Source organism: Bos indicus, chromosome 16 (assembly GCF_029378745.1).
Source record: "Bos indicus isolate NIAB-ARS_2022 breed Sahiwal x Tharparkar chromosome 16, NIAB-ARS_B.indTharparkar_mat_pri_1.0, whole genome shotgun sequence".
Lineage (NCBI taxonomy): Eukaryota > Metazoa > Chordata > Mammalia > Artiodactyla > Bovidae > Bos > Bos indicus.
This window is the reverse complement of record NC_091775.1, coordinates 42839906-42864287: the sequence shown is the minus strand read 5'-3', so window position 1 is coordinate 42864287 and position 24382 is coordinate 42839906. Positions and strand designations below refer to the sequence as shown.

The 24382-nt window shown below is 51.1% G+C and overlaps 2 protein-coding genes across 8 annotated transcripts; one reads left to right on the top strand and one right to left on the bottom strand.

Annotated features, from left to right (window-relative positions):
- Window positions 1-339: 339 nt before the first annotated feature.
- FBXO6 (F-box protein 6) lies at window positions 340-18183 on the top strand. 6 transcript variants are annotated; one of them, XM_019976582.2, is made up of 8 exons: window positions 340-467; window positions 3252-3385; window positions 9768-9953; window positions 13391-13685; window positions 15764-15890; window positions 16406-16501; window positions 17418-17553; window positions 17781-18183. In XM_019976582.2, the coding sequence occupies exons 4-8, from the start codon at window positions 13421-13423 to the stop codon at window positions 17952-17954; spliced, it is 798 nt and encodes a 265-aa protein (XP_019832141.1). In that variant the 5' UTR covers window positions 340-467; window positions 3252-3385; window positions 9768-9953; window positions 13391-13420; the 3' UTR covers window positions 17955-18183. The 6 variants fall into 6 exon arrangements, with proteins under 6 accessions (XP_019832141.1, XP_019832139.1, XP_019832140.1 ...); XM_019976580.2 differs by lacking the exon at window positions 340-467 and adding an exon at window positions 543-649; XM_019976581.2 differs by lacking the exon at window positions 340-467 and adding an exon at window positions 543-649 and having other exon boundaries at window positions 9720-9953.
- A 93-nt stretch (window positions 18184-18276) lies between these two features.
- MAD2L2 (mitotic arrest deficient 2 like 2) lies at window positions 18277-23860 on the bottom strand. Of its 2 annotated transcripts, XM_019976592.2 has the most exons (9): window positions 23731-23860; window positions 23238-23289; window positions 23022-23140; window positions 21352-21423; window positions 20670-20770; window positions 19795-19889; window positions 19407-19480; window positions 18858-18950; window positions 18277-18635 (listed from the first exon to the last, which is right to left on the bottom strand). In XM_019976592.2, exons 2-9 carry the CDS (start codon window positions 23275-23277, stop codon window positions 18594-18596), a joined length of 636 nt encoding a protein of 211 aa, XP_019832151.1. In that variant the 5' UTR covers window positions 23278-23289; window positions 23731-23860; the 3' UTR covers window positions 18277-18593. The 2 variants fall into 2 exon arrangements, with proteins under 2 accessions (XP_019832151.1, XP_019832152.1); XM_019976593.2 differs by lacking the exon at window positions 21352-21423.
- Window positions 23861-24382: the final 522 nt, after the last annotated feature.

The following is a 24382-nucleotide window of genomic DNA, read 5'->3' as shown; positions in this document are numbered from 1 at the left end:
AGTCCATGGAATTCTCTAGACCAGAATACTGGAGTGGCTAGCCTTTCCCTTCTCCAGGGGATCTTCCCAACCCAGGGATCAAACCCAGGTCTCCCACATTACAGGCGGATTCTTTACCAGCTGAGCCACAAGGGAAGCCCTGAATAGAGAAAAGAATTAACTTAATCTTAACAAAAAAACACAGAGTGGATTACCTTTGAGTTAATTGAGGGCTACCCGAGAGATGGTAGGAGCCAAGCTCAAGGCCAGAGTTTCAGCAGTCTCCCTCCAGACCCACTTCGCTCCCGGAGTCCAGGGATCCCGGGTAGTTGTCTAAGGAGTGGCCCCAGAGGGGAGGAGCTGGGTCAGGAGGCTTCCCCGGAAGGAGGAGAGAAGGTCAGTCCCCGCCGCTGAGCCGCCCGCCGCCTAGAAGGGAACGCTTGAGGCCTGGAGCTCCCCTGACGCGGCCCCAGACTCCCTGGCACACGGTGGGTGAAGGGGTTCCGGCGCTGGGTTGACGAGGTCTAGGAGCGGCCCAGAGGGAGGCGGCCGGAGCGCGGCGCGGTGACGCAGGCGCGGGGCGGGGCGAGGGCGCACGGCACCTAGGAGGCCGCAGGCTCCAGGCCGATACCGAGCTCCGGTCCCGCGGAGCGCTCCTTCCCGTGCCCAGGTCTCAGCCCAGCCGGGGGACGGGTAGGGGGGCGACAGGCGCGGGATGGGGCTTGGATGTCAGGCGCTGCGGGTCTCTGGTTCTCCCAATGTTGACCGAACCCGAGAACAACGTCACTTGCGGGCCGACACCCGCGGCAGGCGGAGAGAGACGGAGGGAGCCACTTCCGGGCGTGGCGGGGGCGGAGCCAATCGCCGGGGTCTGGTCGCCGTGGCGCGTAATCCCTCGCCTCCCCACCTGGCTGTCCCGGAGCATCCTAGGCTTCCGGGGCCATTGCCGCCTCACCTCCAGAGCAGCACCCTGGCCAGGAGACAGTCTAGGGACTCTGGTCACCGTCACGCCCGCGGGGCCTGGGACGAGGCCAAACTTACCCAAGCCTCAGCTTCCGCTCTCCGAAATGGACTTAGTAACAGGGTCTGAAGGGGTTCTGGGGAGAGTCAATGGAGAAAAGGCTAGTGCGTGGCTTCTGGACTGGTACGCAGGAAGCCCAGTAGGTGCGAGAGGCTGCCTCCTAGCGCTGATGTAGACGTTTCCACTTAAAGAGTGCCCCAGGATGACCTTCACCCACCCCCCACCCCACCCCCGCTACCCCCTCTGCAGTCAGGCTTTGGGAATGGGGTTCAGTAATAACATGGGTTGCCATGCCCTCCCTCAGGGGATCTTCTCGACCCAGGGATCGAACCCGCGTCTTTTATGTCTCCTGCTTTGGCAGGCAGGTTCTTTACCGCTAATGCCACCTGATGTTAGTCGCTCAGTCATGTCCAACTCTTTGCAACGCCACGGACTGTAGCCCACCAGTCTCCTCTGTCCATGGGATTCTCCAGGCAAGAATACTGGAGTGGGTTGCCATTTCCTTCTTCAGGGATCTTCCTGACCCAGGAATGAAACCTGGGTCTCCTACATTGCAGGCAGATTCTTTACTGTCTGAGCCACCTGGGAAGCCCAATATCATGGGACCAGACTTTGGACAACAGGTTAAGACACTTCTAACTTGGAGATACAACCAGTCCATCCTAAAGGAGATCAGTCCTGGATGTTCATTGGAAGGACTGATGTTGAAGCTGAAACTCCAATACTTTGGCCACCTGATGCGAAGAGCTGACTGATTTGAAAAGACCCTGATGCTGGGAAAGATTGAGGGCGGGAGCAGAAGGGGACAACAGAGGATGAGATGGTTGGATGGCATCACTGACTCAATGGACATGAGTCTGAGTAAACTCCAGGAATTGGTGATGGACAGGGAGGCCTGGCATGCTGTGGTTCATGGGGTTGCAAAGAGTCGGACACGACTGAGCGACTGAACTGAACTTTAAGCCCAGGGACTTTTATTTGGCCTAGACAATGCTTTTAGAAGTTACCAACTTTTAAAAATCGACAGATTTCATGTTTAAAAAAAAAATGTTTAAAATTTCTCCTGAAAAATGGGAAGACCTGGCCACAAGGAGTATTTTTCCATCATTGCCCAAAGGACCAGGGGACCATAGGAGCCAGGCTCGAGGCCAGAGTCTCAACAGGAAACTAGGGTAGAGGTCTAGGGAGTGGCCCCGCAGGACAGGGGCTAGGTCAGGAGGACTCTTTGCCTTCCCAGAGGGAGGAGGAAGCAGAGAGAAGGTGAGTCCTTGCAGGAGCTACATGTACCTTGTGGTGGTGGTGGTGGTGGTGGTTTAGTCACTAAGTTATGTCCACCTCTTTGCGACCCCATGGACTATAGCCCACCAGGCTCCTGTCCATGGGATTTACCAAGCAAGAATACTGGAGTGGGTTGCCATTTCCTACTCCAGGGGATCTTCTCGACCCGGGGAAAAGTACTTTATTTATCTGTTTATTTTTTTCTCTGCTGCTGCTAAGTCCCTCTAGTTGTGTCCGACTGTGCAACCCCATAGACGGCAGCCCACCAGGCTCCCCTGTCCCTGGGATTCTCCAGGCAAGAACACTGGAGTGGGTTGCCATTTCCTTCTCCAATGCATGAAAGTGAAAAGTGAAAGTGAAGTCGATCAGCCATGTCCGACTCTCAGGGACCCCATGGACTGTAGCCCACCAGGCTCCTCCGCCCATGGGATTTTCCAGCCAAGAGTACTGGAGTGGGGTGCCATCACCTTTTCCGATTTTTTTTTTTTCCTCTAAGATTAGTAAAATGCTTCTTCCTGGGCAGGTGCCAGTGTGCCCACCCTCGTTTTTTATGGGATGAATGTGTTGAGAAGACTGTGAACAGTGTGAAAATTAATAAAGGGAAACTGATAGTACAATCCCAGCATCAAGAGGCATACTGGGCATTTCTGGCAGAAAGTGACAATACTGCTGCAAACAGAAAGCAAAAAAGATCTTCTCCTTGTTTGGCAACAGCTCAGCCAGTGAGAGACTAACAACTCAACCAATGGCAAGCCATTATGCTTCCAACTCCTAGTATCTTCCAGTGAATTTTTTTGTTTATAACAGCCCCACCCAACTTTCCCTTCTCCTCTATAAAAAGAGTCCCTTCTCCTTTACCGGAGTACGACTTGTAAATAGCTTGCTGAAGTTGCATAGCCTGAATTGCAGTTCTTTGCTGCTCCAAAATAAACCGGTTTTGCTAGTAAAAAAAGTGACCATTTTACTGTTTTAGGTTAACTTACACGGAGGTTTCACGGAGATCCAGAGAAGATCTTCCAACAACTCCAAGGCTGGTGAGCAAACAAGTGCCGCAACTCAAGGAACCCACTGGGCTCACTACTTTCTTGCCAGCCTGGCAGTTTGAGGGTAAGTTTTCCTCCTGGATCCGAGCTCCGCTCTTTCTGCAGCTCTCCAGGCTTTATTTGGGGGCTTCCCTAGTAGTTTCAGACGGTAAAGCATCCGCCTGTAATGCAGGATCCCCGGGTTCGATCCCCAGGTCAGGAAGACCCCCTGGAGAAGAAAATGGCAACCCACTCCAGTATTCTTGCCTGGAAAATCCCTATGGACAGAGGAGTGTGGCGGGCTACAGTCCATGCGGTAGCAGAGTTGGACACAACTGAGCGACTAACACACAGGCTTTATTTGGAATCAGTTTGAAGGCGCCATCCTTTTTTATTAAGGCCTTGTTTGTCTGTGCATACTTAGTTAGCCCTTAGGCCTCACTCCATGTTGAAATCAGACTGTTCCTAACTGTGCTAGCTTCCAGTCCAACTACTTTTAGAACCAGGCTTTTCCTATTGAAACTGTGCTGATATTTGGCCTGGGGGCTGTTTAAGAATGATTCTTTTGCTCCAGAGAAAAAGCCCTGAAAAATGGGATCCTAGTTATACAAAAATGTTTTGACGGTGCTCCCATTTTCAGGGACCTGAGGCAATTTTATGTTAAAAGAAAAAAAAAACCTACTGTCTCTCCTTGTAAGCATTTTTAACTAAATGGACCAACTGAAACAGATGTAATTTAGAACATCAGTGACCAACGTAGGAAACTTTTGAACTCCCCAGATTTCCTTTCTTAAAATTGTTCAAAGTAACTGAGGCAAACATTAAAGACAAAACAGTTTCTGAGGCCTTTTTTCCCCTGCCCTCTCTTCTTCGTCTGTGGATGCTGGCTCCCCAATGCTCCCTTGCTCTGAACCTATCGGAACATGCTCCTTAAAGTCAATCTTCTGAGGATTGAAATAAATCCCAGATTACCTATGTTCCCTGGACCAATTGTGAGCCATAGTTAAAGCGTTTCCTAAAGTAACTGAGGATCCCCCATAGGTTTGCTGGAGATTTTAATACAGTTTTTCAAACCTGCCAGTCTGGTTGCTCAGATTGATATCAATCCATGTGCTTGTTGGTGAGTGTCAAGTAAGCACTGGATGAAAGTAGCCCCATGGGAACATTCTGGAAGGGTTTTAGTAGAGCAAAACCCTACCTTTTGGCAAGAGGCTAGAACACTCATTGAAAACCTCCACTGAGCAATGACAGTAGCTTTTCCTAAGCCTGTTGACTGGAACGAGATGCAGCCTTACACACAAAAATCTGATGATTATTCTGTTCATGATTAGTCTAACCGACTTAAGGTTAATTTTTAAAAATATATGTATTTTATTGACATATAGTTGACTTACAGTGTTTCAGGTGCACAACAAGGTTGTTCAGTGATACAAATACACATATTATTTTTGAAATTATTTTCCATCATGTGTTATTACAAGATATTGACTATAGTTCACTATGCTACATAGTAAACCTTTGTTGCATATCTATTTTTTAATTAAAAATCTAGCATTCTATTCATACTAAGTCAAACAAGTGGAATCAAAATGTCATAAATTTTTCAGTTAGGCAAAAATGTGTAAGTTTTCTAAAGTATATATAATACATATTTGTATATGTATACAAAAGCTTTTCTACTACACTTGATAAAGGCTTGAGAAAGAACGTCAAAAAAAAAGAGATGGAGATATTGGAGAACATAAACTAGATGAAATGGGAACACTGAATATGAAATAGAAAAAGTGAAACAAACTAGATACAAGTAAAAGATCATCATATAGCCCAGTTGTTTTTAAACAGTGACTGCCCATTAGAAGCATTTCTGGTGCTCTGGAGGGAAAAAGCAATCTCTGAGCATTTGTATGATTTCAGGTTATTTTTAAAGAAATATTCAACTTCCTTCGGATGTTGAGTCCCCTTGGGTAACTGTTACTTCCATGTTTATTAATGGACTGGACTGGGATCTTTTTATTTTAGTTAAAAGCATGAGAATGGAATGGGAAACTGTGTCCACTCTTAGATTCATTTGGTAAATCAGATTACTTGCTTCCTAAATGAGCCACCAGAAAGAAAGGCCTCTAAAATTCTTAATCTTCAGCTCCAGCAAGTGAAGGTCCCTAAACAGATCCAAAACCTTCTAGTTTCTGGTATTGCAGAGAATCAGGGTATCAGAAAAAAGATTTTTACCCATTTAAGCATTTCAGGAGCTTTCAGTCTTCTCATCACGTCTCTCATCAGCCTTTCCAGTATCCTTCTAATGCCCAGTGAGAGGGCTCCAAGAACTACAGGGGCTTTTCCCAATCCTCCCTGTTGATCAGCTCGACAATCCCACTGCTGGGCATACACACCGAGGAAACCAGAATTGAAAGAGACACGTGTACCCCAATGTTCATCACAGCACTGTTTATAATAGCCAGGACATGGAAGCAACCTAGATGTCCATCAGCAGATGAATGGATAAGAAAGCTGTGGTACATATACACAATGGAGTATTACTCAGCCATTAAAAAGAATACATTTGAATCAGTTCTAATGAATCAGTTCTAATGAGGTGGATGAAACTGGAGCCTATTATACAGAGTGAAGTAAGCCAGAAAGAAAAACACCAATACAGTATGCTAACACATATATATGGAATTTAGAAAGATGGTAACGATAACCCTGTATGCGAGACAGCAAAATGCGAGACACAGATGTATAGAACAGTCTTTTGGACTCTGTGGGAGAGGGAGAGGGTGGGTTGATTTGGGAGAATGGCATTGAAACATGTATAATATCATATAAGAAACGAATCGCCAGTCCAGGTTCAATGCAGGATACAGGATGCTTGGGGCTGGTGCACTGGGATGACCCAGAGGGATGGTATGGGGAGGGAGGTGGGAGTGGGGTTCAGGATTGGGAACACATGTACACCCGTGGCGGATTCATGTTGATGTATGGCAAAACCAATACAATATTGTAAAGTAATTAGCCTCCAATTAAATAAATCTAAATTAAAAAAAAAAAAAAGAAAGAAACATCTCTCCAGATTAGGAAGGAATTTCTGTCCTTACTGAGAGCAGAGCCACACTCTTGGAGCTCAGCCCCACTGCAGAGAACTAATACAGTTCAGATAGGGGATCTCTAATAACCTTCATCAGGCTCCTGTCTCCAAGCCTTCTCCCTTTTGTTTGGGCCTTTTGAGAGATACACACCCATTCTCTTAGCTCCTCCAACTCCATTCATTATTAGGTTAAGGCTTCTTGGAAGAGTATTATACCAGAATTTCTTCCTCCCAAAAGGTGGAAATAATTCTAGAATTTGACACTAGCCATCAAAATAGCCAGCCAGGTAAATGAAAAGACCTTTTGACATCTTTTATTTGTTCTGTGTCTAACACTACAGGGGCTGATTCTGGAAATACCAATTGTTTGTCCCTGATCAATCAACTACCACCCTCCTTAAGGGCCAAATCTCAAACTGATACTGGCAAAATTCACAGTGTACCTCCATTAAGATTCAAATAGATCCCTCTAAACTCTCCAGAATTAATCAATAGTCTATAAGTAAAAAAGCCCTTCAAGGTGTAAAGCCCATAATAGAAGATTTCAAGGCTCATGGTCTCATTATCCATTGCAATAGTCCCTGTAATACCCCTATTTTACCCGAGGGGTAAAACCCAGGTGCTGAAGATGGCTTGTCCAGGACCTCCAAGCATCAAACACTGCTATCTCTCAACACCCAGTTATTCCTAACCCCCACATGCTACTGACGTCTGTTCCCTGTGGAAGCAAGTTTTTCACTGCGATTGATCTATGCATGTATTTTTCAGTACTCCAGTTGATAAAACTAACCAGTAATCTTTTTGCCTTCACCTGGAATGGACAACAGTACACCTGTACAGTGATGCCCCAGGGTTTCACAGAAAGTCCTTACTTTTCACATTTCTTCAAAGCTGATTTAGATGATATAAAGTTTTCTACAGATTCTCCTTTGTTAAAATACATAGATGACTTGCTCTTGTGCTCTCCTTCTCAAACCTCCTCACAGGAAGACAGCATTCACTTGCTAAAACTTTGAAACATAAAGTCTCCAAAGAAAAACTGCACTTTGCTCAATTTCAGCTTTGATATCTAGATCACTTGATCTCAGAACAGGGACTATGTTTAGATCCAGAAAGGCTCCATAATGGCTTCCTAGGTGGCACTGCTGATAAAGAACCCACCTGCAAATGCAGGAGATGGAAGAGATGTGAAGTTCCATCCCTGGGTTGAGAAGGTCCCCTGGAGGAGGGCATGGCAACCCACTCCAGTATTCTTCCCATGGACAGAGGACCTTGGCAGGCTACAGCCCATAGAGTTGCGAAGAGTCAAACAAGACTGAAGTGACTTACACTTGCACAACAGGCTCCATGACATCCTAAACTTCCCCAAATCAAAAACTAAGCACCAGTTATGAGGCTTTCTCAGCTCTCTAGTTACTATTGAAATCAGATTCCAAATTTCTCTCTATGGCTCAGCCCTTACGTGATTTATTAAAAACCGGTAAAGTTGACTCCGTTAATTGGACAGGTCAAGATGATACAGCTTTTGAAGACTTAAAGAAAATCTTAATGAGACCACCTGCACTTGAACATCCTAATCACCAGCTTCCCATTTTCCTCTTTGTGTATGAGAAGGCAGGGACTGTCCTCAGACCACTCACCCAAAAACATGGGGACCATCATCGACCTGCAGGGTTTTGTAGCCAACAGCTGGACCCTGCGGTGCAGGAATACCTCCCCCCGACCTCCACCCATGTCTCAGCCATTCCTGCCACTGCCCTCTGCTTAAGGCCACTGAAGAGATAACCATGGGATTCCATTCAACCACGTTTGTACCCCAGGTAGTGGAAGCCCTCTTGAATTCTCATCCACTCAACACTTTTCAGTCAGTTGCCTCACCTCGTATGAAATCCTTTTGCTGACTGCTCCCCACATAACCCTTTCACATTTACTAACTTCAGCCCAGCTGCTCTTCTCCCCTCCTTCACCACGAAACCCCTGCACTACCTGACCCTCACAGGTCACTCTTTGACTCCACATAATCATTTAGAGGAGATACCTCTAATCACTGCACATTTTTCATGGTTTACTGATGGTCCTTATTTAAAGGGAGAAAATGGTAAATACTGTGCTGTATATGCTATTACAACTCCTTTTGATATTGTTGAAGCAACACCTTTGTTCATTGTTCACTGGCTAAATCCTGTCTGACTTTTTGTCACCCCATGGACTACAGTATGCCAGGCTTCCCTGTCTTTCACTGTCTCCCAGAGTTTGCTCAAACACATGTCCATTGAGTCAGTGATGCGATCCAACCATCTCATCCTCTCTTGCCCTCTTCTCCTCCTGCCCCCAATCTTTCCCAGCAACAGGGTCTTTGCATTAGGTGGCCAAAGTACTGGAGCTTCAGCATCAGTCCTTCCAGGGAATATTCAGGGTTGATTTCCTTTAGGATTGACTGGTTTGATCCCCTTGGAACATCTTTACCTATGGCTTAATTACCCTACAGGTTGAACTATATGTTCTCATGGAGGCTTCAAAGTTTAGCCAAGGCAAAACTGCTTACATTTATACTGACAGTATGCCTTTGGAGCAGCCTATGACTTTGAGATAACATGTGACCCCCTGGAGTATAGCCTGCCAGGTTCTCCTGTCCTTAGGATTTTCCAGGCAAGAATCCTGGAGTGGGTTGCCATTCCCTCCTCCAGGGGATCTTCCCAACCCAGGGATCAATCCTCCATCTCCCATTTACCACTGAGTCACTGCGCAAGTCCCCACAGCTGATAAAAAGAGATATATTTTAATATTGTGTGTGTTAGTCACTCAGTTGTGTCCGACTCTTTGCAACCCCATCAACTACAGCTCGATAGGCTCCTCTGTCCATGGGATTCTCCAGGCAAGAATACTAGAGTGGGTTGCCATTTCCTTCTCCAGGGGATCTTCCCGACCCAAGGATCAAATGCAGGTCTCCTGCACTGAAGGCAGATTCTTTACCATTTGAGCTGCCCGAGGAGCTCAGAAAAACAAAAATCTAAGTACATCAGCTACTGGAATACTGGAGTGGGTTGCCATGCCTTCATTGAGGGGATCTTCCCAACTCAGGGATCAAACCCAGGTCCCCTGCACTGCAGGCAGATTCTTTAGCAGCTGAGCCACCAGGGAATCCCAAGAATACTGGAGTGGGTAGCCTATCCCTTCTTCAGGGGATCTTCTCAACCCAGGAATCAAACCAGGGTCTCCTGCATTGCCTGCAGATTCTTTACCAGCTGAGCTACTATGAAGAACATTGCTCTACCAGAGCATTGTTATTTTTAATGGAAGCAATTAAGCCTTTATTATAAAATCTTCTTCATAGTGTGCTCTTGGGAGATGAAGACCTTAAGTATCACACCTTTCAACCTAGAGATTTCATCTATTGGAAAAGACACCTCAAGAAGGACTCTCTTCAGCCTCCCTGGAAAGGCCCCAGCTGCTGCTAACCTCCCCTTGTGCTGCCAGACTCCAGAGAAGAGACTCTTGGATTCATGTGACGCATCTAAAGAAAGCACCAGACCCTGACTGGACCTGCACACCATCTGGTGACCTGAAGGTAAAGATTTCCTGGAATTGAAGCAGATGACATGCAATGAGGCGGCTTGCCCCAGATGTCTAGACAAGGCCTGTTAGAAGGTTCAATATTCACAGATGTGACTGTCTTTCATCTAGACTATAAAACTGACCCTGGATTCTTAGCCAGTTGAGTCTCTACATTTGCAACCTATAATCTGTACCACTGATGAAACATCTGATTCCAAAGATTTTCTTGGAGATAACAATACTGTCTAATTACTCCATGTTTATTCCTACACTGTGTCATTCCAAAGTTCTTGTTAATTCCTTCAGTTTTGAGCATAACTTTGCTTCCCAGTTGGCACTAGTGATAAAGAACTCACCTGCCAATGCAGGAGACAAAAGAGATTCGGGTTCAGTCCCTGGGTGGGGAGGATCCCCTGGAGGAGGGCAGGGCAACCCACTCTAGTATTCTTGCCAGGAGAATCCCATGATCAGAGGAGCCTTGTGGGCTACAGTCCATAGGATCACAAGAGTTGGACACAACTGAAGTGACATAGCAACAAATTGCTATATTCACTCTTATAAGATACAGACTTTTAGATAGGAAATTCCTGAGAGGTCTCCTCCTGGCCACCCATCCCCCTTGATACTTAAATGTGACCACAGTGGGTATCCAATATGTGCACTTTCCCTCTGACATAGGACAAGACACTCAGGAAAGGTCCTTCCTGGCATCCAGGGACAAAAGGTGATTGAATGCTAGTTAAAAAAACAAAAAACCCTGAGTCTTGATCAGGGATGCTCTTGGAGAAAGATCTTGATCAAAAGGGAGAAATGTGAAAATTAATCAAGGGAAACCTTATTAAAATGGACTGGGGAGGACAGAAAGGGGAGTACTTGACAGTCAATACACATCCCAACAGGAAGAATCAATACAGATCTCCAGCAGGAAGTAACGCTACTAGCGCCAGCAGAGGGAAGAAAATTTTTCTCCTTTCCTGGCAACAGCTTAGCCGATGGGAGACTGTCACAACTCAGCCATTGAAAAGTCACCATATTTGGAACTCCCAGTTTCCTCCAGCAAGCTTTATAACTGTCCCTCCTGACTTCCATGTCTCTTCTATAAAAGAATTCCCTCTTCTTTGCTTGGGCTTCCCTTGTGGCTCAGCTGGTAAAGAATCTGCCTGCAATGCAGGAGATCTGGGTTCTGGGTTGGGACGATGCCCTGGAGAAGGGAATGGCTATCCACTCCAGTATTCTGGCCTGGAGAATTCCATGGACTGTATAGTCCATGAGGTCACAGTCTGACACGACTGAGGGACTTTCACTTCACTTTCTCCTTTGCTTAAGAAAATTTACAAGTGTTTCACCAGTTGTATGTCCCAAATTGCAATTCTTTGCCAGTGTTAGTGTTAGTCTCTCAGTTGTGTCTGACTCTTTGTGACTCCATGGACTGTACCCCACCAGGCTCCTCTGTCCATGGACTGTTCCAGGCAAGAATACTGGAGTGGGTTGCCATGCCCTCCTCCAGAGGATCTTCCCGACCAAGGGATCGAACTTGGGTCTCCCACATTGCAGGCAAATTGTTTACTGTCCAAGCCACCAGAGAAGCAGTTCCTTGCCACTCCCAAATAAATCTCTTCTGCTGGTAAAATATCCGGCTGTTTTATTGTTTTACGTTAACAACTGCTTTTTTGGCCAAAGTCACAGTGGAAAATGAGAAGTCTCCCCAGTGTCCCTACATGTGGGAGGAGACTATTCCCTCCCCCCACCGTAAGCAGATAAGGCCTGAGTGATAGTGGCTACAGGCCCACCCCACCCCACACTCTGAGGGAATCCCCTTAGACAGCTGGATAACCACGACCCCCCCAGGCAAGATTCAGGCCAAGGTGGTGACACCACTCTAATTTTCCCAAACCCCTGTGCAATTCAGGGCTTCCTTGGTGACTCATTGGTAAAGAATCTGCAATGCAGGAGATCTGGGTTCGATTCTTGGGTCGGAAAGATCCTCTGGAGAAGGAAATGGCTACCCACTCCAATATTCTTGAGTGGAGAATCCCATGGACAGAACCTGGCAGGCTATAGTCCACGGGGTCACAAAGGAGAGTCAGACATGACTAAGCAACTAAACTAGAACAAAAGGGCTAATGATGCTGTGGAGCACTTCTCGACCAGCCTTGTGCTCAATGCTTTACTTGTGCCCACTCAGTCCTCCCAGCCCTTTTGAGGTCAGGACAGCTACTACCTCCATTTGGGGCAGTGAGAGGGATTACTTTCCCAGGACAGGGAAGCCTGGTGCGCTGCAGTCCATGGGGTCACAAAGAGTTGGACATGACTTAGCAATTAGACAACAATCTTCCCAGATAATCATTGAAGACCACAACTAAAACACAAGCAATCTTATATCTTCACCCTCAATCTGCTTTTCAGTTTCTGGGCATTTCAGAGTGATCTGAAGCCCAAGCCAGAACTGTCTGGGGGTGGGGGTGGGGTGGGGAACCTCCTTAAGGGGATATTTATCACATTCGTTTTCCAGGCTAAAGTGAACAATTTGGGGAGAGGAAGTTTGTTATCTCGGGACTAGCCCATTACTTAAGTTGTGAGCTAGTCTGTGGATGCAATAAAGATTTTATATTCTAACGGTGAATTCACAGCATTAAAATATCACTGAAACCTTTTGCAGAGCTTACAGACAACAGCATGGTCTTGGCAAAATCTTACAGTTCATCAGGCCCACCAACTAAAAATTAAGCCATTAATTTTTAATGGGGGGATGGAGCCTCTTAAAAAATTAGTCCCTGAAGACTTTATCAATATTTTTGCACTCTTTCAAATGTGCATAACATGTGACCACTTTATTGTGAGGGTCTACCGTATACTAATGTGTGTGCTGCTAAGTCATTTCCGTGGTATCCGACTCTGTGCGACCCCATAGACGGCAGCCCACCAGGCTCCCCCATCCCTGGGATTCTCCAGGCAAGAACGCTGGAGTGGGTTGCCATTTCCTTCTCCAATGCATGAAAGTGAAAAAATAAAGTGAAGTTGCTCAGTCGTGTCCGACTCCTAGCGACCCCATGGACTGCAGCCCACCAGGCCCCTCCGTCCATGGGATTTTCCAGGCAAGAGTACTGGAGTGGGTTGCCATTGCCTTCTCCGCTAATGTGTGTACTCAATCGCTAAGTCGTGTCCGTTTGCAACCCCATAGACTGTAGCCCGTCAGACTCCTCTGTCCCTGGGATTTCCCAGGCAAGAATATTGGAGTGGGTTGCCATTTCCTTCTCTGGGGGATCTTCCTGACCCAAATCCATGTCTCCTGCGTTTCCTGCATTGGCAGGTGGATTCTTTACCACTGAGCCACCTGGGAAGCCCACCGTGTACTAGAAGGGGGCTCAGATGTTTCCTGGCCTGGGTTCCTGGGGATCTGTGGGGTCCACCTTCCTGGTCAGAGCTCATGACCAGTGTTGCTCCCCACAGGCCTGTGTGTGCACCTCACCCCCCGCAACCATGGCCCTGGTCAGCATCAACCAGCTGCCCGAGAACATCCTGCTGGAGGTGTTCATGCACGTGCCCGCCCGCCAGCTGCTGCGGAACTGCCGCCCCGTATGCTGCCTCTGGCGTGACCTCATTGACCTCGTGTCCCTCTGGAAGCGCAAGTGCCTGCGGGAGGGCTACGTCACCGAGGACTGGGACCAGCCTGTGTCCGACTGGAAGGTCTTCTACTTTCTGTGCAGTCTCCGCAGGAACCTGCTGCGCAACCCGTGTGCCGAAGGTGAGCAGGGGCTGCTTCCCTCCCTTTCCTGAACCTCAGGACCTTTGCACTTGCTGTTCCCACACTACCTGGACTGTTCCCTCACCCCCCTGCCCCAACACTCACGCTCCCTTGGTCCTTCTCATCCATCAGATCTCAGTTCAGAGATGTGCCCTGATCCTGCATCTGAAAACAGTGTCCCCCACCTCTGTCACATCGCCCCATTTCCTTCCTTCATTGCACTGATCATAACCTAGAATTAACTCAATCTCTCGTTTTTTTTTTTCCCCTCTGCTACAAATTTCAAGTTCCTGGGGCCTGACAGATCTTGCCACTTGGCACCCTGTGCCCACATAGCAAGTGCTCAGGACACATTGGTTGAATGAATGAGCATACACCCGGCCCCCCTTCCCATCTAGTTCAGTCTTTGCTGCCTAAGGGCTATGTGCAAGCTGGCTATGTACCTGGTCTGAGTCATTATCTTCCTGTCACCTCATGATACAGAGGACGAATTTTGAGAGGTGACTACGATCACGTGGTTTGAGGCTCCAGTTTTGCTTATGTTCTCTTATATTTGCCAGGGTTTGTTTATTTTTTTCCCCTTTGTTAGCACCTTCATTTCATATCAGGCATCATGCTTCCTGCTGGGATATAGCAGCAACTGATTAAGAGGCCTAGTCTGTATGCTTAGAACCCTTTTCATGCTTGTTTTCTCTCTCTGTTCTCACGAGCATCATGTAGGTTAGCCAAAGAAAAAAGGCAGGGTCCATTTTATAGATGGGGAGTATGAGGCCCCCCCAAGATGAGTGTCTTGCCCAAAGATCTAGAACTGCCCAGCTTCTGGAGTCTGGTCCTGACTACTAAAGTTCCTCAGCCCCATAGACAGCGCCCCACTCAGTCTCCTGGCCTGCCCCCAATTCTGCTCAGAAGCTGCCCAGCAGGTCCAGGCCACCAGCTTGGCTCATCCAGCCCTGCAGAGCTGGCCACCCAGCCTTGCTCAGCTCTCCCAGTGGGCCTGCCCTGGGTAGTAGCCCAGCTCCTGGATTTCTGAATTCTTCCGGTTCTCTGCCGGGGGGCCCCCAGGGAACCTGGGGAATAGATGTGGGCTCCTAGTAGAGGGAGTAGTGTAGTAGTGTTAGTCGCTCAGTCGTGTCCAACTCTTTGCGACCCTGTGGACTATAGCTCCCCAGGCTCCTCTGTCCATGGGATTCTCCAGGCAAGAATACTGGAGTGGGTTGCCATTCCCTTCTCCAGAGAATCTTCCTGACCCAGGGATTGAACCCAGGTCTCCTGCACTGTAGGCAGATTCTTTACCATATGAGCTCCAGGGAAGTCCTAGTAGAGGGAACAAAGGAATAATTTGGAAAAGCTCCCCTGGTGATTGTTCTGGAAAGCCTGGAGAGGAATCACTGTTTCGGGGGAGACAGAAAGGACAGCCTTATGCCTCCAAACCTACTCTGCCAACCTGGTGGGGAACCTGTCCACAAATACACAGTTACTACACAGCACCAACCCAGAGGATGCCCGGACCCCGAGTCCTCCGTCCTGCCCAGGGCAGCAGGTTCCCACCACCCACCAGCAAACCCCCCTTGGATCTCAGTTCCGTAGTTGACCTCCCAGACGTTGACTTCAGGGGGACTGCCAGAAAGTGGTCTGAGGTGGGATGAACTCACCTCTAACCGTTCAGAACAGAATTACCCTCACGGGCCCTGCGTCATTCAGTGGTTTGAGAACTGAAACTTGGGTATTTCCCAGAGCCCCGCCGGCAATATGGAAGTGAGGAAAGTTTGGTTTAGAATTTCTGCTTATACTGTTTTTTTATTTTTTGCCACCAGCTTCACGTCAGGAATTTAGCCGGTCAGAAACAAAATGGGAAAGTGGGAGGGGAGGGTCCCAGATCAGAGCTGATGTGATGAGCACAGGTCGGAATGTGGAGCAGTGGGGGGTGGGTCTTTGCAGGGTGGCTTCAAAGTGGCGTGGGGGGCATGCCTTGAGATCTGAGCCTCCCCAACTCCTGCCCCGCCTCCCAAGACCAAGTGGAGAGGGCCAGACTGAGCATTCACACAAGGGATCTCCCTGGGGCTTCTGTTTTTTCCTAGAGGATATGAAATCCTGGAAAATCGACTCCAATGGAGGGGACCAGTGGAAGGTGGAGAGCCTCCCCGGAGCACACGGCACAGGCTTTCCTGACTCCAAAGTCAAGAAGTACTTTGTCACGTCCTATGAGTAAGACAGAATGAGTCGAGAAGCTGTGTGGAAGGAGGAGGGTCCAGACACCTGCCAAATCCCAAGGCCTAAGTGAGGGCCTGCCCATGAAGCTCCAGGGAGAGGGTTCCCAAAACCAGCTCAGGGTCTACTGCTGCCTAGAGCAGGAGTCAACTCAGCAGCCACGTTAAGAGACAGCAGGGGTGGAGAGCAGATTGAGGAGGCAGGGAGCCTGTTTTGGTGGTGAGGCTAAGTCAAGGGAGATACAGGCTGTCCCCAGTCTAGGGACCTGAGTTTACAGGTGCCCTCCTTAGGGTGCTGGGAGACTGGGCCTAAGGACTGGGATGGATGCAGCCCAACACAAGTGGGTCAGGCTCCCCGCATGTTCCCCACGGGGCTGCCAGGAAGCAGGAGCCAGAGTCCACAGCAGCAGTGACTGGCCCGCAGTGATCGAGCGGGGACTGCTGGGTCCCTTGAACTACCCCCCTGGGTCCAGGCCATGCCTGCAAACACATGCCTTTCCCTTTGCTCCCCAGCATGTGTCTCAAGTCCCAGATAATAGACCTCAAAGCTGAGGGCTACTGGGAGGAGCTACTGGACAAGTTCCGGCCGGACATCGTGGTTAAGGACTGGTGAGTGGGGGCCCCCACCTGAGTCCCACACTCCGCAGCCCTCCCTCTTTTCTTCCTGAGATCCCCTGTAGGGAGTGCCTGCTGAACCCGGCAGTGTCCTGGGGCACGGGCTGCCCTCCTTCCTGCTGACAGAGCCAGCACTTACTCATTCAACACCTGCCTCCCACCACCACCACTGCCCTGCACCAGTAGATTTTAACCCCAGTTTACAGATGGGGAGACTGAGGCCTACAGATGTGTTGTCACAAACAGGCATGGGAGCAAAAGATACCAGAACCCAGCCTCCTTGGACCTCACAGATACTTACATGCCTCCTTGCCTGTCTGCTACCCCTGCCCCTTTAACCGTTCATCCCACGACTCTATCCCAAGCTCCTGTTCTGTGCCCAGTGCTTTGCAACACTCTGGCCTGGCTCAGGGCAGAAGCTGAGCCCCAGTGCCAACCAGGCCCACCACTCTGAGGGTAGAGGGTGGGGTTTGAGGTGTGCAGAGCTACAGAGGTTTCGGAGGATACAGTGGGGCTGACCAGAGGCTGAGCTCTGTGTCAGCCCCATCACACAAGCCCTCCCTCCCAAACCTCCATTAAAATGTACAGGTGACACACATCTGACAGCCCAGGCCTTTATCTCTGTAGAGAGCCTGTTGCTTTTTAGGTTGAAAAAAAAAAGATTACATTGAAATCTCCACTGGAACACCCAAGAAGGTTGTTGCCCCTTTTCTCAGATGGGCTCATTGAGGCCCAGAGCAGACTGTACTCCAACGGGCACAGTGGGGCACAGGGAGCACTGCAGCCACCTGGGCCTCATGGGCAGAGCAGGGCAATGAAACTCGGGGCCCCAGTTAATGGGCCTGCTGGTTGCCTACTTCCAGGGCCGCCTGTCTTGGGGTCCCTAGTCCTGAGCCCCGCCCTCCCACAGGTTCGCCCCTAGAGCAGATTGTGGCTGCACCTACCAGATCCGAGTACAATTGGCCTCGGCCGACTACCTCGTCCTGGCCTCCTTCGAGCCCCCGCCCGTGACCATCCACCAGTGGAACGATGCCAAGTGGACAGAGGTGAGGCCTCACCTGCTTGCCCCTCGCCACCTGCTTCTCCCAAGGCCAGGATGGCAGGAAATCAGGGGCAGCCCCAGGGCCCAGAATGCCCCAGTCCACTGCCTGGAGTTCCTGCCTTCTGGCCGGGAGGCTCTCCCTTGCAGGACCTGGCTCCACCCTTCCCTTCCTCAGCTCAGCCATCATCACTTCTCCAGTCCTAGTGATTGCTCTCTCTCCCCTCCCCCCAGGTTTCCCACACCTTCTCGGATTACCCTCCAGGAGTCCGCCACATCTTCTTTCAGCACGGGGGCAAGGACACCCAGTTCTGGGCAGGCTGGTATGGGCCCCGTGTCACCAACAGCAGCGTTGTCATCAGCCACAGGGTGACCAGGAACCCGCCCCACGCCATGGCGCAGCCCTAGACCTTGCCGGGGCCAGAGGAGGCACCCCACCTTCCCTCCACACTCCATCTCCATAAGCCATCTCTGACTGTCCTCTGACAGCCATCCATCCGTCCTCTGCCTGGGCTAGCCGAGTGCCAAAGGTCCCTTGCAGGCAAGAGCTGAGCCTGTAGGGGGCAGCCCCAGCCCTGACCTGGGCTTACTGTCACATAGCTCTGACTTTTTGTTGTAATAAACGTTTTCAGCAGAACTCGCCTGGGACTGGGGCCAGGGGTGGGGCTACAAGGTCCTTGGCACTTGGGCAGAGAAGCAGCCCCTTCCCTCCAGATAGTGACAGTGCAGCTCAGCCCTGGGAGCGCTTTATTGAAACAACTCACAGCACAGTGTTTGAGACAGACAGCATTGGCCGGCCAAATCCCAGAAGGCTGAGAAACTGAGGTCCCAGCATTCTTCCCTGCCCTCCTGGCGGAGAAGGGAGCGATTCCTCCACGAAGGCAACCAGGCCTGAGCAGCCCAGGGCTGGAGGCAGGGGTGGTCCATACACAGAGACAATAAGAGCACTTGGAATCAGGGTGGCCCTGCAGCACGGCCCAAGGCTGGGCCCCCAAAGTCCGACAGTCGTGGCTTTCCTGGGGGGTACTGGGGAGGGCAGGTGCACCCTCAGCTGCTTTTATGCGCCCGCTCTTCTACGTAGAGCTGCATCTGATAGACAGGAATAGACACCATAGTCAGACAGACAACCAGGGCACCTCCTTTGGGGAACCCATGGGGTCTCTGTCCAGGGTGGGGCTGTGTGGCCACTGCCAGGGGTTAAGAGAAGAAAGGATTGGGAGCCTTATGCCAGGCATGCCCTGTCGTTTCCCCTGAGCCTTTGTCCACAAGCCATCTGGTGAGGCCTCAGCACAGGGGCCCCAAGCGGCTCACCTTTAAGATGTCTGATGTCATGGTCTTTAGAGGTATCAGTCGGGGGTCGTGCATGTGGACATCCTGCTCGTCTGCCAGGATCCAGGGGAAGTCCTGGGGAGGGGACCAAGGGAAGGGTAGCAGGGGGCTGGCTCATTGCCCATCTTCACTTTGCTCCCCACTCCCCTTCCAGAACTGGCATCCTCAGACATCAGGAAGCATCAGAGCCACCAGAGAATTGCTGTGGTGCAGAGTCCCAGGTTCCCCCACCAGAAAGGCCTAGTCTGTAGATCTGAGCTGGCCTGGGAGCCCCAGTGACTCAACATGCCCCAAACACCAGTTTGGAAACTGGATCAAGGCTCCCCTCCTCTCAGCGCTGAGTGCCCAGGTGGGGCACTGACAAGGTGGTGACCACAGAGCTGATGCAGGAGAGCTACTGATGCCGGGCGCTGCCATAAGCAGTGTGATGAGTACCCGGCCAAGGCAACACCCCTTCTCACACAGAACTCTGATTCTCAGCGCCTCCCGACTGTCTCCTGCCCACCATCCTACACCAGTCCCATCTCTCACCTTGATGACCTGGATCTTCTCCATGTTGCGAGTGGCGGCTTCTCTCGTGTGCACTAAGACAGTGAAGGTACAGCCTAAAAAGGCCAGAGTTCGGTCAAGCCTCGGCCACCCCATGCCTGCCACTGGACACAGCCTTTTCCCACACAGCCTAACTGGCACGGCAGCCCCACAGAGTGTGAACCCAGTGCTCAGACAAGACACTCAACAGGGAGACTTAACCCCAGGTGGAGTCAATCAGGGAGGCCTCCTCAAGTAGGAGGGTTCTTAAGAGGCGTTCTACAAGGCAGGAAGGAAGAGAGGAGGCTTGGTGCAGCCAAGCAGGGACCCAAGGACACAGGCCAACACGGAGCCATGGAAATGCCCAGGGAAGGGGTGGGGACGAGCACACCTGGGGGGTTGTGGTCCAGAACAGCATCACACACACTGATCTTCAGGATGAAGGCTCGGAGCAGCTGTTCCACGTGAGACAGCAGGGAGTCGGAGCTGGGAAGGAGAGAGGAGGAGGTTCTCCCAGCACATGGGCATCCCCCCTCCCTCTGGCAGGCAATCAACCCTGGAAGCAGCCCTGGGGGTAGAGGGCCTGGCGCTTCTGAGGGCCTGCCTACTTGATTCCACATGGTTAAAATCCTCTGGGGAGTTTAAAACCAAAGCCTTGTCCCATCCCAGGCTAATTAAGTCAGAACCGGTTGGTGGTGAGCATAAGGAACCCTAGTAGGTGGTTCTAATGTGCAACCCAGTCTAAGAACCAGGACACCAGGCCAGGAAGGGACAGGGCTTGCTTGAGGCCACACAGCAAGTAGGGACAGATTCTAGTGCCCTGACTTTACCACAGGAAGCTGGCAGCTGACCAGCCCAACACAGCCACCCAAGGTCAACTTCTAGTTGACTATGGACTGGATGCTTGACTGGGAAGTCAGGAAACTGGGTCTGTGTCCTGGCTCTGGGTGACCAGGTCAAGATCATCTGAGAACCAGGACACAGTTGATTGATTTCTGCATCTATAAAATGAGGTTGGGACCAGCCATTTGCCAATGCCGTGATTTTCCAGGTGTGATACAGGAGGGATTTCTGTGTAACCTGTGTGACGTCCACAGAGACTGCTGGGTGGCCAGCTGTGCCTCGGCCACTAACAGGCCTCATTAGGGTGGCACACCTCACCACGTGTCCTCGTGGGCCTTTAGCAAGGCATTCAGGGGTTGCCTTAAAGGGGTTAGAGTAGGGGTATTGCTAGGGAGCCTGTGGATGGGGAGCAAGGCAGCGCACCTGATGGACAGCAGCGGGGGCTGGGTGATTTCAAAGACGAATTTCTCCACTGGGCGGTGCTCCTTGTCCAAAATTACTACCACCACTTTCTCCACGTCATTCTGCAAGGACAAGAACCCCCTCCTCCAGAGCTGGGTCCCTGCCTCCCCTTTCCCCCGCCCACTCCACTCCCTGCCACCTGCTCCCTGCCCAGGGAAGGTTGGGAAAGACACTCTCAGTCCTGCTCAGCTTCCAGGCCCAGAGTCCCTGGGATCCCAGAAAGAGGTTTGAGAAGTTGAGCAGGCACCCCAGTGGTACCCACGGAGAGGAAAGGATGCTGGGTCCCATTGTGATGCTAGGATGTCTCAGGGAGCAGAACAGATAGAGGGAGGAATCCCTGAAGGGCCAAGCCCAGACAGAACTTGGGGCAGAGGGAGAGAAAGGAACTTGGGAGAACGACCCAAAACCCTCAAGGCAGGTCCCACTCAGCGAATTCCAGGAACCAAGGCTCCAGGCCCAGCATGCCTTGAACATACCCACATGCCCTGGGGCCTGTCCCTGGGCAAGGGTGGTCTCCAGAGAGCAGGGAATAGGCTTCTGGGTGTTATTAGTCATATGGACCCGAAAGTGTCCCAGCATTGCCCCATCCTGGAGCATGGAGGGGCACTGGAGGCAGGGTAGGCTGGGGGCCTGGTGTTCTCACCTTCTCCAGGAGTGGCTTGACGCAGTGCAATGTGTCCTGGATATACTGGTTCAGCTCCGGGTGACAGGACATCTACACACAACCCCCACGATGGCTGGTGAGGTTGCAGCACTGATGGGGGGACCCCTGACACCCTCTCCAGCTGCCCAAGGCCCTGCCTGCCTTTGGAGAAAGGCCCAGCTCTTCCCTAGGGCTCCCCGCTAAGAAACAGACTACCCAGCATGAGGCTAAGAACTGAACTATCCACAGAGGAGAAGAAGTTAGAAGATCCTAAGAATTCAGTCCCAACATCAGCATTTAATACAGCATTAGGAGTTCCTAATGTGAGGCCACTGAGCTCCTCCAGAGTCTAAGATGTCTCTAAATTGTGGAGGTTTGGGTATACGGGCATTTTTCCAGAGAAGGGATTCAGGAATTTAATCCATTTCAAACATTAAGAATCTGGAACTAAGGACCTGAGTGGCCTCAGGCTTAACTCCTCTTTGCTTACTTCATCTGTGGAAGATCTCATTTAAAAAGAAAAAGGGAGGATTAAGTGAGACAAGTACCTAGTATACAGTGTTGTTTAGTTGTTAAGTTGGGTCTGACTCTTGCAACCCCATGGGCTGGAGCCCACCAGGATCCTCTATCCATGCACTTCTCCAAGCAAGAATATTGGAGTGGGTTCCCATTTCCTTCTCCGGGGATTTTCTGGACCCAGGGATTGAACCCCGATCTCCTGCATTGGCAGGTGGATTCTTTACCACTGAGCCACCAGGGAAGCATGCTACGCAGTGGGTACTCAGTCAGTGCTGATTCTTGTTTTTCATTCTCCCTATATATCTTTTTGTTGTTTTTTGTTCCCCACCCCCACCCATATCTTTTAAGCTTCCACCACCTTCCAGTGTTCAGTCACTGCTACTGCTGCTGCTAAGTCGCTTCAGTCGTGTCCGACTCTGTGCGACCCCATAGACGGCAGCCCACCAGGCTTCCCCGTCCCTGGGATTCTCCAGGCAAGAACACTGGAGTGGGTTGCCATTTCCCTCTTCAATGCATGAAAGTGAAAAGTGAAAGTGAAGTCGCTCAGTTGTGTCCGACTCTAGCGACCCCATGGACTGCAGCCTACCAGGCTCCTCCGTCCGTGGGATTTTCTAGGCAAAAGTACTGGAGTTGGGTGCCATTGCCATCTCAGAGTGTTCAGTCATTTGTTCTAATATTTACTGAGTGCTTTCTAAGGGGCAAGAACTTCTAGAGGCTGATGATATAGTCACATGTATTTACTGCTTCCTGTGCCTTTTAACCTAAAACAAACTGTTACAATTAGGGTAAACGAGAGGAGAGAGAAGGTGCCTGAGTTTATAGGAATCCCCTCCAAACTAACCATTCATCAGCTTCAGGAGACCTTTAAAAATCAAAGATGGCGGGGCAGGGGGACTCTAATCAGAGGAGCTGGTCCCTAACTTCTGGCAAGGGGAATTCCCAGTTCAGAGAGGAGGGAAGGAGATGCCATGGCAGTGAGGGATGGGAGGTTGTGGAGCTATTAGCTGCTTCTGTGAACTAGAAGGCAAGGTCAGGCCGCTGAGGAATGAGGGCGCTGAGCCTGAAGGTGGAAGAGAGTTAAAAATCCCCTCTCCATCCGCTCTGTGATTCGGCGGTGACCCAGTGCACCCAACCTGGCTGTGGGGGCTCACCTGGACAGGCACGTTGTACTTCTTACGCTTCTGGAAGATGCCCACCGGGTAGACCTCACGCACGTAGAGGATCAGGTGCACCGCCACCTCCAGGAACTCGCAGAGCACATCGGCCACCACTGAGAGGGGGACAGAACCCGGTGCGCTCGTGGAGGGCGGGGGAGCCCGCTAGCCCTGGCCCTCCCTCGCCCCCTGCCCCAGGTCCAGCCTCCCTACCTTGACCAAAGTTGAGGTCCTGTCGCGTGAGCGTGGTCATCCTTCCAGACACCTGGGGGGTGGGGCAGGAGCTAGTTCCAGAGGCCCAGGCAGCCGCAGGGCCCGCCCACTCCCACGACCCCTCCCCTCGACCTGGGAGGGAAACCCGGTAGGGCTGCCCGTCCCTTCTCATAGAACCAGAGCAGCTGGGAAAGCGCCCCCCACCACCCCCGCCCCACGCAGGTGTTAGAGCTGGGAGGCAGCCTAACGCCTGCGATCAGCCTCTGTGCACTGGCCGCTTCGGCCTGCAGTCTTGTGGCGCTAGGAAAGGCCAGAGTTGTGCCCGCATAAAAGGGCACGGCAGCGGCCTCAGAGGGAACAACTGGATGCGCAGGGCCGGGAACGTAGAACTGGACACGCGGAAAGCGAAACTAGGCTGGAATTAGGACTTCACCCTCTGCGAGGCTAGATTCCTCCCCTGCGAGAATCCCGCCCCTCCCCTCTCTCCCCGTACCGGCTCCGGCCTCGATTCCCGGCTAGGGGCCCGGCCCCCAGCGAGGGAGACCACCGATCGGGTTAATTCCGCGCGCCTCCCGCTCAACCCGCGGCCAGGGCGCCGCTCCGTGACGTCCGCGGCGCCCCGCCGGGTCCTAACGCCGGCTTCTAGCCACGCCCACTCCCCGCTCAGCCAACCACGGGTGCGGGAGGGAGGGGCTGTCACAGGGGTGGGCCCTGTCCGGGCGCCAAAATGATCCCAAGTCTGCTGATGCTGCGCCACGCCGCTTCCTTTCAATTAAAGGTGAGCGCAAAAAAAACCCACACAACTTTGGTCTCCACTTCGGATCGCAACATATTTTCCTCCTCAGGGCATTTCTCTCGCTTTAGGACGTAAAGGACGAGGGCGGGTAGGTGTTGCTGGTGAGAGCCACTGTAGGTCACAGACGGGCACTCTGGACAGCGACATCTACCGCTAGCTCCAAAGTCACCATCCCCGGAATCTCAGCTGCCCAACCGAAAGTGAATCCGCCGGCTCCGGGGCGGGGATAGGGGAGGGCCGGCGAGCACCTGGGACGTCCCCGTTCCCACCGTCATCTGGAGCCTAAATGCAGCCAGTCTTTACCTCCCAAGAAGAAAAAACCTCCCGGGATATGCATCGTAACAACAGC